The sequence below is a fragment of the Cygnus atratus genome, chromosome 1 (assembly GCF_013377495.2).
Source record: "Cygnus atratus isolate AKBS03 ecotype Queensland, Australia chromosome 1, CAtr_DNAZoo_HiC_assembly, whole genome shotgun sequence".
Lineage (NCBI taxonomy): Eukaryota > Metazoa > Chordata > Aves > Anseriformes > Anatidae > Cygnus > Cygnus atratus.
In genome coordinates this window covers 45,990,371-46,010,134 of record NC_066362.1, presented here as the reverse complement: position 1 = coordinate 46,010,134, position 19,764 = coordinate 45,990,371, and the positions used below count along the sequence as shown (strand labels likewise).

General features: G+C 36.9%; 1 protein-coding gene across 4 annotated transcripts in view; it reads right to left on the bottom strand.

Annotated features, from left to right (window-relative positions):
* Positions 1-19,764, bottom strand: part of ANKS1B (ankyrin repeat and sterile alpha motif domain containing 1B) — a 439,810-nt gene that overhangs the window by 166,416 nt on the left and 253,630 nt on the right. For 3 of the 4 annotated variants that reach the window (XM_035551795.2, XM_035551794.2, XM_050708106.1), the window contains one exon: positions 3,492-3,590. In XM_035551795.2, coding sequence (XP_035407688.1) covers positions 3,492-3,590 — 99 coding nt within the window. Of the gene's footprint in view, positions 1-3,491; positions 3,591-4,157; positions 4,210-19,764 lie in introns of those variants that run through there. The other variant, XM_035551796.2, reaches the window with a different exon arrangement.

Here is a 19,764-nt window from a genome sequence, read left to right as displayed (position 1 = left end):
TAGGTCCTCAGATAAGCTAGGATAATTATTTTCAAAAACACTGCAGCCTCTTAGGAACCCATTGAGAAGTCAATTGCACACAGGCTTTGGATACCAAAATAACTTGAAAATGATACACTGTGACTGCTATTATTTTCTTAGTCAATTAAGCATATCTTGCAAACAAGTTCTCCCTCAGTATTATATATATATTTTTTCTGAAGTCCTTGTACTATACTTTTAGGCATTGTCCCTAGAACTCTATACAGCTGAAAGTCCTTTTAATAAAACATAAAATCCCTCTCCAAAGATTATTGATTTCATTCTGTTCGAACAAAAAATGCTAAACGCAGTATCAAACTCTGCTAAGAGATTTGCTCTAAAACTGGTGTCATGTATAAAATATTTCCATTTTAAGAATTAACTTTACAAATTATGTTTCTACTGGAGTGTCTTAGCCTTATCTAATAATAATAAGCTATAAAGTGCTCTAGTTAATGTGAAACTTGAATAACTTAAATTACATTAATGTAAGATGAGACTGGGCTCTATCTCTAATCCAACAAAAATAAAGGGTATAATGACAAGCAGAGATCTCATTGAAAGATTTCAAATCTCCCTACAAACATACTAGCTTACTCTCATGAAATGCTCTCCTCAAACACAAAATAATTAAGGAAAGGTTATATTTTGAAAAAACTGGGTCAAACATGCTTTTTTATACTGATTAAACACAACATAATAAAATGCAACAATTAATTCATCTATATTTCAACAGATATGTGCTTTTTTCCTATTTAAAACTACTTCAAGCTCTAGCAAGTGGTTCCTAAATGTATTTCTGGTGTTTGAAATACGGAAATCTCATCACTCTTTAGGAAACCAGCATTTAGGAGTGAACAAAGTCTTGCTAACATCTAAATGCCTGTTGCATTTTCAGGCTGCAGAGATGAAGGCTGATGAGAATAACAAGCTTTAAAAATGAATATTTTAAAACATTGACAATAGATTAGTTTCTTAATTTTTTAGCCTCCAAGTTTATTCTATACTGCCTTAGTATATGGCCCTAAGGAAGTGTCATTCTGTAGATGTTTTTTAAAGCATTTAACTTCTACCTCAACTTCTGAGTTAAGAAGTATCACAAGACAGGAAGGATTAATAGTAAAACTAACAACAGCAGCAGCAGCCATATTGTTAACTACTAAAATGCAAGGAGTCATCAAGTCTTAAATTAAACAAGGAGTAGAAAAGAGGTACCTTTTCAAACAAACCAACTAAAAGAATATCTAATGAGATTCAAATTAGTAAGAATCCAATTATGATTTGAGATCCTAAAGTATTTAGAAGGTACAGACTATTTTGAATGGATGATGACAGAGCTGAACTTATTAACAAATGGATATGCAGAAACCGTTTCATGTTTTCCTGCAGGATGTGAAAGTTTTTTAGATTTTCAGCAAACTTGTAAATAAATCAAGGGTCAGTTACATGAGATAAAATTTACCAGAATCCCAATTTGTGGGCCCCATAACTATTCCAACAGCTGTTCAAACAAATTGGGTTTTGAATATGAAATTAAGTATTTTTACTACGTAAGCTCTCTTGTGTTGGTGAATCATTTAAGTGAAAAAATATGATGCACAGCTTTTGGCTGCCTTTATTTTGATACGATATTCTTGCATCAAAGACACATTAGAAACTTGGTCTTTGAGGACTGTTTTCTCAACAGGGAAGCTGCTAAAGACTACCTCACTGAAGCCCATGCTTTAAGCCTTTCTTTGTTACTTAATTATCTTTGGTTCAGAAGATGTTAATTGTTCCGAGTAACTGCATAAACAGCTTGCTCTCAACTGGTTTTAAGAGGGCTTCTAGATCTTGACTCTATCATCATTTCTCATATTAAGCATATTTTATAAAAAGACCTTAGTTGGAGTCATATGACAAAATCTGGCTCTCAGCATTAGTATGTTCTCCAAAAGCAGACATTATTAACAATGTTTTCATAAACACCAGTTACCAAATCTAGATAGCACTAAAATTATGATATATTAAAAATCCATTCATTAATTTTGAACAATTTAAGCAAGAATACAAAAAATCTGGCTTCTCTAAGAAATATGATAAACAAAAATATTTCATCAGCTAAGAGCAGGGATTAAAATCACATAAAATGTTTTGAATGATAGCATTCTTCAAAAATTCATAAATTTATAGTTAAACCATAAATATCTGTTGTAATTCATCAAGTACTACTTGTACTACTTAGTACTTAGTACTACTAATACTGTACCATTTATCTCACTTGTCTAACAACGCTATGTGGAACATTGCTGTCTTTAATCATCTTCAGTGTATCAGTGCACAGACTCATTCTGTAGTATATACAGATTGTCTAGCACATCCAGAAACACATACAGTTCACAATTTTACATTTTTTTCCATACAAAATAAATCCTTGTTCTCTTTTACAAGTCGTCCATAAGAACTTACCTAGTAAACTATGCTGCATCAAAAAGCCTCTTCTGGCAAAGTCATCTGCATGCTCCAGGCTGAAAAGTCCTTTAACAACTATTCTTACTCTCCAGTGTTATCAAACTGCAAACAGACTAATCTCTATTTACCTTGATGCTTGATTACCATACATGCTGCTACCAAGCTCTAGAGCACTCCATGCACTCTACTTAAGGTGTTATTCCTGCCCCAGTATCTTGCACCGAGTGAGTATTTGTATCATTTGTGGCAGCCTTCTGGGCTTTAGTAGTGTCTACTGCTGCTCATTCATTCTCCTCACACAGCTTCCCAAAATCAGTAAGTTTTCATGCTTGGCCCAGTGTGTCCCTCATTTACCTATTCAGGTTTCTGTATGTAGAAACATTAGCAGAAGCCTGCACGGATATATTCTAGTGTGTAAAATATAAAAACCACACCTTTATGCCACTGATTTTAGAATCTATAGTTTAAATCAGCACTAAAAATGACTGGAAAAATGACTTCAAGTTACTATGTCCACAGCTGAGAAGCAAAAATACACAGGACCAAATCAATGTAGAGCCTGCAGGAAGTCTCCAAATCATACATGAAAGACAGGTATTAGGAAAAGCATTTTTCATCCAAAGTTTTGAAGAATGTTTATATAATTCCTGTTTCAAAAGGCAAAGTATTTTTAGGTCATCTGCTATATAAAGACAAGCACCTGGTATTCACTGACAGCCTTATTTACACATCTGTAATGACAGAGTCTATAAACAGATTGAAAAGCCAAAAATCATTACAATAAATTCTAAACAGCTATCATTTCAAACTACAGATGTTACTCTCTTCTGCTTCGTTTGTCAACTACATCTACACAAGGTGGGTCCAGTGTGACATTACTTTATGCCACTTTTGCACATGCAACAAATGGCTACAAAAACAGTAGGGAACTATGTTTATCTCCATTCAAAAAAGTGTTTTAAATAATGTGAAAGCTGTAGGTGTTAATTCCCTTGCTTGGATAATAACAGAAACTATACCTTTGGGAGAAGCTGGATTGCCTGGAGTATTCTCTGTCTGTGTCCAGAGTTAAGTATTCCTATTTCCAGGAGATCCTGGTCTTCCATTACGTTGCTTCCCTAAAGAAGTGGGGGGAAAAAAAAGGTAAAATTAAGATGAAAAAATAAAAGATTCCTTCAATAGCTTGAAACAAGCCCTTTCATTGTGTTTAAAAGAGAATACTTTGCATAACTTACGACATTTGACAAGATTAATAAATTACTGGTGACTGCACTCACTGTCACATTGACAAAATGTGGGGGAAGGCACTTGAACTTATGGACAATTGCTATACTGCTGGCAACCGTGTCAGTGGAGAAACTGTAGGGTCCGCTCAAGCAAAATACTGGCTGTGAACCTCCTTTTATTTGGCTGGAACCAAGGACATGACTATAGATAAGTGCATTCAAAGTCTTCGTTTTTTTTTCATTCGACTCCTATCTCACCCAGCAATGTCTTACGTTCATTTTAATCCAGTCTGGAAAATACTTAACACATAGGAAGAACAGTAGAGTGGATGAGGATAAAATTCTTTAGTTACTTGTTAGTAAAATGCTGAAGAAACCAAGAGGGGGAGTAGTATCAAAAAACTCCATATGGCTCCCATCCCCCTGAATTTAACTGTACCAGTGCAGTCCTAACTTTACCTGTCACTGCTCTTATCTCCATGCTTGTGGGCAGGTCAAAGAATTCCTAACATGCAAACAGCAGAAAAAGACCATCTGTTCAAACAATACACAAAATAGGAGTCCATAAAAATCGAGAAAAAAAGCCTCCAGAATTCAAGCTTCTATTCTTAAGATCTGCTAGCAGTAGATGACCTAGAGCTACACATGTAAGAGGGAAATATGACTCCTAAAAGATGATCCTGGAATTCATCCAAACAGTGAGCAGTACAGGCTGAAGATTGAGGAATCTGATTCCGCCTAGGTGGAAAGTTTAGTGTTTGAAGGATAAGGTACTTGGTTATTTGGCGGTGATTACTGGGAATCACCGGAGACACTACAGTAGCTTAAAAAGTGAATTGCAGCCAGGGATCAAATCAGGATGGTTCAAAGTAGGCTGGAAAACCTCCATTCCATTTTTAGACTACCTCATTTCAGACCACACACACACAAATTTTAAAAAATACATTTTCTATTACATTTGTGATCAAAACCCGTAAAAATAGCCCAGTTGACCTCTCCGAACTTGTACTCCTGATGGAGTCTCATGAAGCTAATTTGCTATAAGTGAGAATTTTTATTTGCACTCATTTAAAATCACCATGAAATAGGCTTTATGTGAGCAAACCCATGAAAAGCTTCATCTCCACCTTTCCATTTTGCTTGCTGCTTCGACTCAGTAGAGCTCTTAAGCAGCAGCAAAATCAAAAGCTGAGAGGCGCATAACAGAACATGTTTAAATACTTTGCTGAATCAGGGCTTAATAATGGACATTAATTATTTCTGAATATCAAATCTCCTGTCCCAGAGCAACATGGCTTTCTTTCAAAAAGCACAGTGGAATAAGCAATACTTCACCCTGTTCAGCTGTTAAATCTTCACTCTTTTCAGATGGACTGATTAGTTTACAGATGTACTCTTGAGGACTCTCAAGTGCTACTCTGCAGAATATCCTGCAAAATCTAGGGGAGGTCTTTTTAAGGCAATCATGGAAACATTACAAAGCTATTACATTTAAAATTATATTTCACAGTATGGGGTATGATTTAAGACTACAAGTCTACAAATCATACCCTGAAAGAATTTGTGTGCAGCATCAGAACTGGTGCAGGCAGAGCCCTGCTCTGAAGTGAGAAGCTGTGCAATCATGTTGTTATAAGTACATCATGTGGTATAAGAGTGCATGCAGCACAGGCTGTGCAAACAGCGACAGTGATGAGATGGGGTTAATATCCCATTTATCTCCCTTGTAAACACATACAAAATGTCACTTCTCCTTTCTTCCTCTATGTTAATTAACCTAAAGAGGGCTGTAAATTTAGGGGAAGAACTGGGGGAAAAAAATGCATTTTGGGTTATTGCTGCTAGAAATAGCTAGCATAAAAGGCTTTAGGCAAACTGAGCCAACACAGGATCCAGTCCAAAAAAAAAAAAAAAAAAAAAAAAAGGACTACATATTTTCATTCATATTAATAAATGCAGCTATTTGTTTCAGCTACTGCTTTCACTTTGTTTAGTGTTTTTCAGATTTCACCCTTCATCATTGCAAGATGTTTATGCACAATCAGGGTGTACTCATCACTGAGCTACTATACACTGTTTATTGGTGTCAGCAACCTTGGCAGTTTAAAGTATTCTGTTTAAAACCCAGTTCAACAAATACTTAGGCACAAGAAAGAGCCTGCCTGTTTGTGCCAAGTGCATGGCAGAGACAGCATTATTTTATTAATTCTTTACTATTTTTTTTCTTTATGTATTAGCTCATATATATATATATTTTTTTTTTTTCAGGTGGTATTTTTTTTTTTTATTTTAAAGTATGTCAAGGTTACAAATATTTAAAACTCAGGAAAGCCTGGAATTAATGTTGCCTCCTTGTCCCCACTCTGAGAAGGCAAGAACCCGGTCCGTTAATGTCTTCAGGCTTCAGAGCTTTTCCTGTGCATTTCCATCAGTGCCAATGGTAGCAGCCACCCATCTCTCCTGTAAAACAGATCTCCTTGTCTCTTGCCAAGGAGCTACGCCAGCTCTTCATCTCTCCACACGAGCAAACTGGGGAACTTTAGATAATAATTCTCTATTGCTTTAAATAATAATTCTCTATAGAGGAGAAAACTGATAGTAGAAAGCTGCTGTCTCCTCTGCAGACATGCCTTTGAAGAGAAAGAAACAGTCCCCTGTATTTCTATCTCCCTGGTGTCTGCTCCCATTCTCCCCTTAATCGTGGTCCCTGATACTCTTTTTACCTGATTCCTCTTCTTGCTGTCCTCCAGCCTCCTTCCATAGCCTCCTACATCGAGAGTGAGGAAAGCTTTCCTTCCTTTTTTTTTTTTTTTTTTTTTTTTGCTGCGGCAGATCAGAGACAAGAGGAGAATTTGTCTCCCTTCTCTTAGCTGCTGTACACATATTTATTATAAGCTGGGCCAAACTTAACCTCAATTAACTTTATGGAGATGACATGGTAAATGTAATTAAAATGAATACGAATACAATAATGTCTTTTCACATTATTTCACCCTCGAAAATAGTTGAGCTATATTAGCTGAAACATTCACCAAAAAGAGATTATTCCAGTACACACCTACAGAATTTCAGTCTGAAGATTTAACTGTGACATGCTTATATAAAAGAGAAAACAGGTTCTTGTAACAGAAAATATGGGACAGCAATCTCTTCTGGGGTTATTATGTTCTTATTATGTAATAAAAACATAAGAGGCTTTGTGATATTACAGCTTTCCTAAGTCTATCGGAAAACTAGCTGGAAGGAAAACTTACTTCTCAGAATTAAAGCAGGAAGAATATATAAAAATTGCTTATACTAGGGCAGATTCAGATCTCATGCGTGTCAGTTTACACTGTTGAAATTCCTGTCATGCAAATGCGTAAGAGATAGTCTTATATATGAATTAGAAATATTGTGGTTCTGAAGTTCAAGTTAGGAAGGAATACAGCTTATCCTCCCTGGGCTTTGTGGTTCTGCACTACTCTCAGAAATATCATCTTTTTCCGTATAGATACATAAAGGAAGCTGATCTCCTAAGTAAAAAGGCAATAGTTTCACAGAACAGTTGGGCTCAAGAATGAAGGAAAAATGACTCTGCATGTTGGAGACTGGAGGCATATGAAAAACAATATAATTGAGAAAACTCAGGAACTCTGCCAAAATCTGAGATAGTTCCTATAAATAAGTTAAGAACAAAAGACATGATGGTATAGTATAAGATAAAGATTTCACTGGCATTTATTCGGGGTGTTCCACACAAAACCATCTCCAGAACCCTCCACCTAAAGTTAATACAGCCTTTCCAAAAAATGCTGGGTTAGATTTTTATACTAGATTCCAAATGCATCTAAGAACTTACATATGTATACAGAATCTTTATAAAACAATTTAATTTGGAATATGTCAGACTTGTAGCAACAGAAGTAGTACCTCTATTAAAAACAGCCTAATTTTAATACATTAAACAGCTCAAAGAACCTCTAAAATCCAGTCAATGCAAAAGATTCATAAACTTGTAGACTTCATTTACTATCAAAACAGGACATTTTTCAATATTATATTTATATATATATATTTTAAAGACCAATACACATTCTACATCCTGTAGGAACAAAAAATCTTTAAGATTTGTCCCTAAAGATATTAATATATGTTGATTAGAACATATTACAATGGCAGACATAAGTGCATGTTTCTCATTGTTCCCCTTTTGTACCTATGTCTTTAATCTTCCTTCATATATTTTCTGTAGTGGAAACCTACGGCAAAAGATCCAGTGTCTGGTTCTGCATCTAAGTAAAGTAAAAATGGTAAAGAAACTTTAAAACAGATGCCAGACACATCAGACACTTATCTGAAAACTCAGCCATTGAAGCTGGAAGTGAAGGGGTATTGGGAATATGTATTTTGGTCTTATTCTTGCACTTCACCTTGACTAATAGATTGACAATCTGATAAAGGTTAGAAAGAAGTTCCTTAGATTTTCATTGCACTCACAGTTCTGGAAAAACAAACAAACAAACAACAACAACAACAACAAAACACAACTCAATGAGGAGATAAACACCTATAGAATAATAAAATGGTTTGGGTTGGAAGAGACCTTAAAGACCATCTAATTCCAATCCCCCTGCCATGGGCAAGGACAACTTCTACTAGACCAGATTGCTCAAAGCCCCATCCAACCTTATTCTCTTTAATGAATAGGTGATGTCTATATAAACATGTCCTGTAAGAGCTTCCCACCTTTCCTTCCATCCCTCAATGTACTTTTAACAAAACAGTTTTCTTTCATGCTTTCCAGTTAACTCTTCTGTACATGTCCCCTGCACGGTAATTCCTCACAGCCTTTGGAGGCTGAAATAACATCCTGTCTTAAACACAAGGATAACTACTTGCGTGTGATTGTAGTAGCAATCCTTATATGTGAGGCTACCAAGCTGTGCCTGTGAGCCTCATGTCCAGTAGTGTATGCTGCTGAAATTCTAAAATCGTCTATGCATCACTTTGTGTAAACTGAGTAAAAACTAGCTGGAAGAAAGAGAGAAAGAACAAATTAATTGTGCATTTGAGGCTATTTTTTTCCTATATGAAAGAAAATATCCTTATGTAAGAAATGGAAGATTTGGAAGAGTTCTCTTTATAGACTGGCAGCACCAATTAGACCAGCTTTTCTATGCTCATCTATGTCAGCTAGAAGAGGAAAAGCAGTGAATCTGAATCCTAAAGCTGGTAAGAACTACTCATGAGATGGAATTGACTTGCTGTGCAGCCATTAGTGAGACCAAATTCAACTGCAGGTGCCAAGTGTCACTGGAGTTGGTTTGCCCAACAGCAGGATTGGTGTGGGTGAGGGAAGGATGAGTCCTGTGCCGAGTATAATGTTGATGGGGTAGCACTAATAGATGCCTCACTGTTTTTCCTTGGGCAGAGATACACACTCTCCCTTTTCCTCTTGCAGCTACCCATGTAGCAATCAGCTGCACCTTCAACATATTATCAGCAGGGACTCTGAAAAGCCAGCATCAGTCGGATGTAATACATAGCAATGGGTAAGATCATGGTGTATGTGTGTCACAGACAAGGTTTGGTGTGTGTTTGAAGGACCTTGTCACTATTTCTTCCAATTCGTATTGCAGCAAATCACTCACTTCCTGAGAGAGTTGTCACTGCAGGAGCTCAACTGGGGATATTTGAGTTTGAAGAACAGATCTTGCACTTGGGTTTGCAGGATTGCTGGAAATATGGATTGGCAGAGACAGAAAAAAGGATAATATACAATGCAGTACACTTAGCTGGGGTATGTGAGAGTACTCGTGTTCCTGCCACTCAGGGAAAAGAGGTGGGAGCAGGACAGGGGCAGATGGGATTGTTCTTCCATTATACAAGCATGGAGATAGAAAACTGACACCAATAGCACCAAAGAGCTGCAGCCACCAGACACCAATGAGAAAGAGTTCTGTTGTGAAGCATAGCTTTGACAGTCTTCATTCCAAATCACTTTGCTTCTCACCCACCTAATGCTAATATTTTTTCAAACTGCACCCCCCAAAGTAGGTGACATTTAAACTGTCCTCTGGCTGGGAACCAATTAAAGGCATCTCACAAGATGGTTGCGCAGGATGGCAAGGACACATTGAATAATCAGGACTTTTCATTGTCTCAATCATATGCCACAAGGTTTATACATTTTCATCACAACATAGCTTTTCCACAAGGTAAAAGAGGTTATTCCTTGAAGGCTTGCAAGAAATGACCAGAGAAATGCAGTTTTCAATAACGTAAACTGCTTTTTATCAGTGCAAAAATTTCAGGCAATGTGTCACACATTTCTTTTCCAAATGAGAACTGGCAAACGATCAGAATTTAGCAAGCTTCAGTATGAGTGAAAGGTTGCCTCTCACTAGTAGTGCCACTGTTAACATGAAAACAAGATCTGTAAGAATGATTATTGAGTGAAATGTTTAACTTGTACTTTAAGGTCAGAAAGATTTATCAGATTCCTGGAGATACTGCAGAAATTGTTATTTCACCTGCAAGCCTGACAAGACCATGTTAGAAAAATCTTTTGCAGAAGCCTGAAATTCTGCCTTGGGGAAAAAATATTGATTGTAAAATATGTTAGGAAGAATGGACTGAGCACATTGCAAATCATTTGACAACATTCTTCTAAAATTATATTGCCTTTAAACTACTGATACTGAAACTAATTCTCAATCCTCACCCTCCTCTATTATCAGTCTTTATATTTATGACTTCCTTAGCAATTAAAAACTCCACAAAAATAAAGAAAATTGAAGATGGTTTTCCATGTTACTGTCATTTCTTCAGAAAGTAATAATAAACTACTATTGAAATGTTAACTAAAAAGAAAAGGTAATTTTAGTCACAGACAAGAGAAATGGACAGCAATTCAAAGCAGTTAAGGCACAACTCCACTCAGGGAATTTGACCTCTAATCTGCAAACTATGCAGTGGGGTGCACTTCTTTCAAAAGAAGTGGAGACCCAGCAGACCCTGAGTCCCACTCTACCCATGTTTTAAAGATCTGGTTCATATTCAGCTCTCCCTAAAATGAACCTGAAGTAACCAGTACCATTGAAAGACCTTCAAATATTGAGATTCAAATGAACATATAGTCACAGCCCCTTCACACAACAGTAATAGTTAATTAAAGTATAGTGATAATTAAACAATACTGATAGCTGGGACAAGGATTCTTGTAGGAAGAATTTCTGCTATTTTTATCCCCTCTTCCTTGTAGCACTGATTCATTACAACCAACACAATTGTCACATGCAAATTAGGTGCACAGATAAGGTGGCAATTGAAAAAATTACCTCTGATGTTGCACTTGGCCCACTTAATTATGAACGCTGTTGACCCAACTCTGTCTGCCTATTTAGTCATAACAATTCAATAAAATAATTATTAATACTTACCTAAATTACATCTTAATGTCTTGAATGTATATTGCAAAGATAATTTCACTTCATTTGAGTAATGAAAATTCTGAGGAGTCTATATTGTACCATTATTCATATTACTTGAGATAAATGCTAGTTATCCTAGATGCTAAATTTCTCAAAGGACCCAATTTAAAATCAATATTACTGTGAGCTAATTAACAAAATTCTAAATTCTTGGGAAAATACTCCTTTCTCCAGTGAATATATAAGTTTGGGGAGTGCAAGAAGGGGCAAACAGTATTTTCAGAAATAACAAAAATGCTGAATACCTGCTCTGCATGTAACATGGAATTCTGTTCAAACTTGACATTAATGCTGGTGTTTTTGTAATAAATGTAGAAACTCTGCTTACCTCCCAGAAAGTCTCACTGAGTAAATGTGTATGTTTCAAACCACATTTCTGTCTGTTAGGTATTTTTTTGCTCACATTTTTATCAACCCTAGCCATGTTGAGCCACACAAATCACCCCAAAGAGTATAAAACACAGTCAAAGACTTAGACTTTAAAATTCTGAGCAGAATCCATATCTTAAAAATAGCTTATTCACAGAGAAGGCCTGTGAAACAGCAGCAAGAAAAACATATGCTCAGAAAAATACTTAAGCCTTCAAACGATTATGCCCTAAAGTTACGGTTGTGGTCTTGCAAGCCTTTGCTCAGCTCCTGCCTGCAGCTGAACTCCACTCATATCTTTTTTCATTTTTACCTCTGGGCTCCCTGGTTTTCTGTTCTGAGTAGATGGAGCAGCTTGGAAACTACATCCAACTTTGCATTTGCAAAGAGTCTAGAAATGAGGCCCTGCTTCTCATAGGTACCATGGGAGCTTGATCTGATGGGAAGTCTTAGAGAATGCCTAGGGCAGAGCCACAGGAGCATGGCATGAACTGTAAGCTGTTGTTTCCTAAAAATGTGACTGAAGGAGGAAGAATTGCTTTATCTTTCTTTTTCATATCACAGCACCGTTATGAGAGGATTCACGCAGAAGGGAGATCAGGTTCATGTGTCTTTCTCAAACTTGAATTTTGAATTTCCTAAAAAGGAGAACAAGCTATGCAATAACTGACAGGGAAGGGCATTCTGGGATTGAGGAGGAATTGTTTTACAGTCCTGCTGAAACTAAATTACCATGAAATTCAGCCAGTAAACCAGAAAGGAACATTATCCTTTAGACCAGTGAGAGCTAGGTGTGGTAAATCAATCTTCCAGTGCTGTTGCTAGAAATGTTTCTGGTTTACATCCAATAACAGCTAGCTATAAAAAGTAGAGAGAAAGCTACAAATTCAGGACTATCTCTTGCAACCGAGTATCGTAACTTCTGAGCTACAGAGTCATTTGAGCCTCTAGATAGTACTGTAATTTGAAAGAAAGTGGTGAACCAGCTGTCCTCATCCAGAGGGACAACTTTGATGTCGAGATCTAGGGAGCAAGATGGAAAATCCAGCCTCCAAATGGTTTCTAAACCACAGCTTCAAAGGAAGGCAAAACTTTTCAATATAACTCTTGCCTTGGATTATCTTACTGGCTTCCTCTGCTTATCACTGCAAATCTCTTTATTAAGCACCTCGCTCTTCCTGTTAAGTTATGCAGGGTCTTGTGTGCCAAACTCAATTGCAGGGATCCTGCTCCCAGACACAGGAACTGTAAAGTCATATGTGGTCATGTCCACCATAGCTGCCGCTACCTGTATTTGTAATGTGATCTTGTGGAAGCCTCACCTGGCTGTTTGGGGCCCACTCTCTGCACTGCAAAATGAAGCCACAGTCTAATTTTCACATGCCCAAACCCTTTTTCAGACATACATCTTAGTAACTGGAGGCTATTAGGTCACCTGAACTCGCTGTTTTAAAATTTTATTACAAAATAGAACGAATTATGAAGCAGCTTCCAAAAACTACTGGAAAATTAATTGTGTTTTCTATGCATTGCTGATTGCTGTGTTTAAATGAGTTTCACATTCTTCCATGCCTCTTTTGATCTGTTGTGGTGCAGCAAGGGTAAAAGGTAAGAGAGCTTATAAGCGAAGAAGGCTGCTGTAAAACAAACTGGAATATACTAACTGTCTCTAGCTTAAAATTAAAAGGGTGCAGGGAAAATACAGAGTCAGGCTTGCTGGCTAAATGCAACCATTACGCTGAGAAGTATTTTGATATATTCCTACAGATTTTGTTTGTTAAGGCAAACACAATGCATAGCATGATTGAACAAGGTATTGTTTCCCATTGCACACAGAAGAGATTTCTGTTAAGTGTGGTTTTTCTTATACAAACCGTTGTGATTTATTGCCACGGTATATGCAGAGATATTACTCTTCAGGTCCCTGAGGCCTAAGAGGTAAATGGAGATTGTCTCCATTTTCTTCATACTCTTTCTAAAAATATGAGAACATTTGATTAAGGGTTGACAATTTTCTTTTCTTCCTTTCCTTGTTCTTGTAATTCATTTCACATGGGAAGTGGGCTGTGTTTTTCTCATTCCTTCCAATTCAGCAGCTGGGTGGCTTGCTTCGCGGGCCCACTCTTGTCACCATGGCAACCAGCAGATTGCTGTAATACGATCCCATGTGCTTGATGTCACTACATGGGGCTATTGTTCCCGGAGAACAATTTGGGAAATGCATTTCCATATTCTCGTAAAGAAAGATTAATTAGTGTTCCACCGCATGGCCGTCCCGCGTGTCACTCGTGGACTGCAGCGTCGTGTCAGGAAGTGCTTCACACACAGCGACTCCATGAAGGGTTCGTGCCACAAAGCCTGTGCCCAGTGCCAAGCAGGCACTGCTCCTCGGAAACGTGCTGGACAGCCCCGGCTTCAGCTCTTGAGAATCACTAGCACGACCGCGCTAGGTGAGATCAAAGGTCTACCTCATTGGTTTGGCGTCTGCCAGCAGCCAAAACTGAATGCCCGGAAAAGCAAAATATATAAATAATTTGTCTTATATAATGCTTTCGTGCTGTTATTAATGGGTTAAGTTAAAGTGAAGTGCACCAGGATTTAGCTACATTAGAGACTGAATGCTGAATATATAGCAGGCAAAACACCTGATTTCACTAAACAGAAATCCAACATAGATTTTGAGTGATACATAAGGCTCAGTTGCTCTTTAGTGTTTGGGGGAAGCTGATTTACCATCCCTGTTGCAGCTTGCATCAAATCATCCTTGCACCGCAAAGCTGATTTCTTTTTGTGTGTCGCAGAGGTGGCAGAGGCTCTGGACTACCCTGCTTACAAATTAACTTTGGGATGATATATTCCACATAAAACAAAATAAGAGCTATCCCTTCAGAAACAGTGTTAAGTTAATAGGCCCAAAATTGTAGACTGCATGGAAGAAAGGGTATATCTTCATTCCTAAGGGGGTATTTCACTCTGTCCTGTACTGATTCCTAAAACACTTGAACATGGTATAATTGAGGAATGAGTCCAAAGAATAATGGAAAGCTGTTCTGTTTGCACTAAGTTTATTTAAAAACTAAAGTTTCAATTTTGGAAAACAACTGGGTAGCCACTGATAAAGAAAGCAGTGCACTCTGGAATGATTCACGGAACACTGCATTTCTTAATATATATATATGTATATTTTTTTTGTCAACCCATGACAACATATATATATATATATTAAATTAAACAATAAAAATGCGGTATGATCTGGATGTCACCAGTAATACAATATCTGTCACCCAGAACCTATGACAAGCTGTGTAGCTATAGAGTGGATCCCATATACTATATTAATTATCACAGGCATTAAAAGAGTTTGCCAGCAATTTTGAAGTATCTTGCCATTGAAAAACAACATTTACAAATCTGAAATGTAAAATAACCATCCAAATTCAATAAATAAACAAACAAATGTGAAATCAGTTTTCTGTCTGTGTGAGGCAGACCCTAAACTTGGTACTTTCTATTCCCTTTCTTCCTACATATATGCTTTTACTTCCTGTGTAATTCATTCTCAATACACATATTGTATTCAGATGTCGTTCAAATACTGTGATCTTCCTTTCTGTTCACATTCTTGTCTTCATTTACACATTTTTCACTCTTTTGCAAATATTCTTGTATTGTTTATCTTAGATACAACACAAAAGCAGTAACTAATTCAACTACTCTGGTTCCATTTTCTACCCATAGCTGAGTAGTTAGGAACTACAAATACTTAGGAAATTACTCACAGAACATGATATTTTTATACCAATCCATTAGTAACTATTTAAAGACAGATATAATCTTTTATTTCCAGTGAATATAAAAAAAATAAAATTCATGCATTTCAAGAAGCCTGTTCTTGGAAACTGAACTATGTAACTTGTCTCGAGCCAAAGAAACTACTGTCTGCAAAACTTAAAGTCACAGATTGGTTTTACATATTTTATGCATAGTTCTAGCATCTTGATATAGTCCTTTCAACTCTTCCATCTGCCTTGCAAATATTATTTGGTTTCAAGAACCTTATATAAAGGTAAACGTATACTGTTATTTAACTGAGGGAGTGATTATTCTTCCCATAGACCCTTTGTATTTTCTTAAAACTCTGAGTTAACATGTTCAAAATGAATGAGAGAACAGTCTGATATATTCTTAGGATAGTATTACCCATATGCAGACTGACCCAGTCCCAAGACACTGCAGAAGAACTCTGCAATGTTGTTACAGCTGATTTTCCAAGTACACATGGAGGGACACCTATTGCAAGAGACCTGTAATCCGACACTCTAATACTTCATTTCCCTCAGTCATAAGAAAACTTTCATGCAAGTCAGTCCATCTTGTGTGGCACCCAGTGCGATAAGCCTTTCCACCAATCCATTTCCTACACAAGGATACTGCATTTGACAATCAACATTTACGGAGTTTTTTGGGGCCTCCATTCTATCCAAATTCAAGTAGCTTATTTACTGATGCTTTGCAGATTTTTTTGTAAGCAAGCTTTTTCTAATTTAACTTTTCTTTGTAATAATAAAAAAAAATGCTCCTAATGGTCATGATGAACACTTAGGAGTCTCACTGCTCCTTTCTGCCTCAAATAGCAGGTCCAAAACAGACCATTAAACCAACAAATCAGATAATCAAAATGCATGCTCTTGACTGAGCAAGACAAAATAGTGAGAGACCATGTAACTTCACTTGATATAATTTCCGTACTTCAGTACGCATTCTTAAAAGGGAAGGTTACTGCATTGAATAAAACAGACAAAATAAGAACTGCTGATCTCCACTACACATTAGAGGAATGTTGCAAAGTCACAAAGCTACAAACTACCAGAATGAAGACTATTCACCACTGGCTTACCACCCTTCACCACAGGATACATATTCTATCTGGTACCATACATACAGTATAATTGTATTTCTGAATAATCCATGAATTCAATGCAGGAGGACGGATGGTACTTACGAAACAAGATAGCTGATATTTCTTTTTTTAGCCTTTATCACTCTCTGTGTGGGTCCATGTCTTATATATAGTTTTCCATTGAAAGCTTCACCAGTAAGAATGACTCACTTTCTTCTGACTTTTTTTAGACATTCATTGAAATAATAATAGACAGCTCCAAACAGCAATTAATATATTTTATAAGACTTCTGCAAGGTGCCTTTTTATGCCCATTATACAGATAAAGAATTGGAATAGGACTAATTAGGGCCTGAATTTGAAAAAAATGAGTTCTATTAGTTCTTACTGCCTAAGTGTAGGGATTGTTTTCTTCCAGTCCAATGAGTACTTAGTACCTATCTACATATGTATTCAAAGGAGAACTAAAGTCAAATTCAGTTCTAGCTGTGAGCACTCACACTTTTGCAAATCCGAATTTTGCTGCTTCTTTTGTATGTGTGTATCAAAGCATTTTCGACACAAGTTTTGTCAGGAGAGGTTGTCTCAATTTGTAGCTAACTGTCCAAGTAAGTCAGAAGACTGAGTCGCCTTAGAAAATAGAAAAATCTGAATAATATGGTATTGCAAAGCATTCTAGATAACATGTCCAGCTTTCTTCAAGGAGTCAGCGGAAGTCCAGCCAAGCAAACTAGCTCTCACTCAGCATCAGCTCTATTAGGCCACAGCTATCTCTCAGAGTAACACGAATGTTTCTGTGACAACCATTCAGTTTAATGTCCTTCTGCTTCTGTTCAGGACTTTCTAAAATTTGTTAAGTCAGTAAAAAGACTTAGAGTCAGATTTCCTCTCTTTCCCTCTTCATTTTCTTTTCTCTCCTCTCCTCTTCATCTTCTTCTCCTCTTCTCTCCTCTTCTCTCCTCTTCTCTCCTCTCCTCTCCTCTCCTCTCTCCTCTCCTCTCCTCTCCTCTCCTCTCCTCTCCTCTCCTCTCCTCTCCTCTCCTCTCCTCTCCTCTCCTCTCCTCTTCTCTTCTCTTCTCTTCTCTTCTCTTCTCTTCTCTTCTCTTCTCTTCTCTTCTCTTCTCTTCTCTTCTCTTCTCTTCTCTTCTCTTCTCTTCTCTTCTCTTCTCTTCTCTTCTCCCCACTCCTTTCCTTTCTTTCTTCTTTCCTTCCTTCTTGGATTTGGAGACAAAAAAGACACACAGTAATTTCTACTGAGTAAAGAAGAAATGGGGGAAAGGAAGAGATGGGGAGCACAAGAAGAGTCCATCCTGAAGGAATAGCATGGAATAGCATGGCAGAGAGAAAGCTTACATACACATGCATTTTTTGGAAGTAAGATACAGATCTGACTATCTTGGAAATAAATTGGGAGAATGGTACCCAGGTATCTATAGGAGAGACAAGAGGAATGCTGAGATAGTTTCTGCCATGAGTTTGGCTTACAGAAGCAATAAAATGTGTGAATTCAAGATTAAAGTAATTATAAATTACGTATAGTTAGCTCTTGCACAGAAAATGTTCCTGATTCATTTTGTTTGGGGCATAAAAATATTAATAAGTATTAAATAGTCATTTTGTTTTCATGCAATATTTTTAGCATGAGTCCAATCATTGTCACTGAATTTATTAAGAACTTAACTGACAGTACTCAGTGAGATTCCTGAGGTGATCTGGTTAACTCTGGGACCCTCCTAAGAAACTATGCTTTCTAACTACAGATACTTAGAAACCTTTATTGTCTAAGGACAGACACAAGCAGTTGATGACAAGATAGCTCTTAATATACAGATATTTCTATGCCAGGATCCTCTCTTGATTTCATATTTGTGGGCCATCAATATTACATAATTTCATAGGCAGATAATTAAGGGAATGGATAAGCAGCTTCCGCAAACTCATAATCCAAATCAAAGGCTGACCTCAGAAAAGATCCTCAGACATATTGTCCTGTACATTCTCTATAGACCACGTTTCTTCTGCTCGTGCCATAAAGTGTTTTCTTTATTCCCTTTTCCCTTGAGTCTCCATTTCTTATGGTTCAAGAAGAAAGAAAATCAGCAGGCATCTTAAATAAATATATACATAAAGCAAGATGCTATTAAATACATAGCACAGTTAGAGACAGAGAGAAATCAGACCATACAACAGGAATAGCAGAATTTGCAGTCAAAAAGCCTGTAATTGCAGGGAAGTAAAGATTTGTTCGTATCTGGGTTCTTTGGCATAATACTTCACTCTTGCTGTATAAAGTTATTTTTCTGGGTAGAAAATGAAGACTTACTATATCTACAGGCAATGAAACAAGTACGTTAAAAAATCTGAACATCAGGAAATAGAAAAACATCATGGACAGAATAGACACATTTCCAAATTCCAAGAGAGAAGGAAAATGAAATAAAATCACTTGCATTGTCAATTTGTAATTCCTTTCTGGCAACAAGAGGGATGCCTGGGGAGTTCAGAGAAGCTAACAACTATAATATTCATACTATATTTAAAAATGGATCAAGGCTAAAAAACAACTCAGTATTGTGCAATCTTTTATCTTAATGCAGCATAGCAGCTAAGAACTATTATTTTTTATAAACGCCATCTTAAAGATGTAGGCTTTCTATGTGTTTGAAAGGGGAGCTGTTGTTTTGCGAGAGCATACCTGAAGCAGTGAAAAAGCTGTTAAATAGTGTGGCTGCTGAAGAATGGAAGCTATTAATCATTTAAGAAATTTTAAGAGCTGTAACCATCTGCACAGATATTTGTTTTTAGTGTGAGATATAAGATTCCAGTGAGTAAGATGCAGATTTTTTACCCCTCTTCCTAATTGCAAAGGGGGATTGTGCACAGAGAGGGCCACTCTTAACCAGTTCCTGGCTGCTATATAGGGAGTCAGTGAAAATACTTTTTTGGCTTCATACCAGAAAGGTCATTTGATAGGTGCTTATCCAGTATACTCTTACTCATGGTATTCCAGTTTTTAATATTTCAAATGATCATTAGCACTCATATCCTCAATAACCTTATCCCCCGACATCTGCCACCCGGGTAAATACTTTAGCTTTGATACTTCAAAACTTGCATCTCGATCTGGTCTTTGGATCAAAATTTTTCTAATAATCAGTCAAAGACTTGCAACACAAACCTAGAGCGGGCACGGTAGATTTTGCAAATTTAGCCCATTGGTGTTCACATCAGTAATGTTGTTAAATCATTCAGTTTCCAGTAATTTAATGAAGTACTCCATAAGATAATACTAACAAAAGCCTGAAACGAGATTTCACGTAAA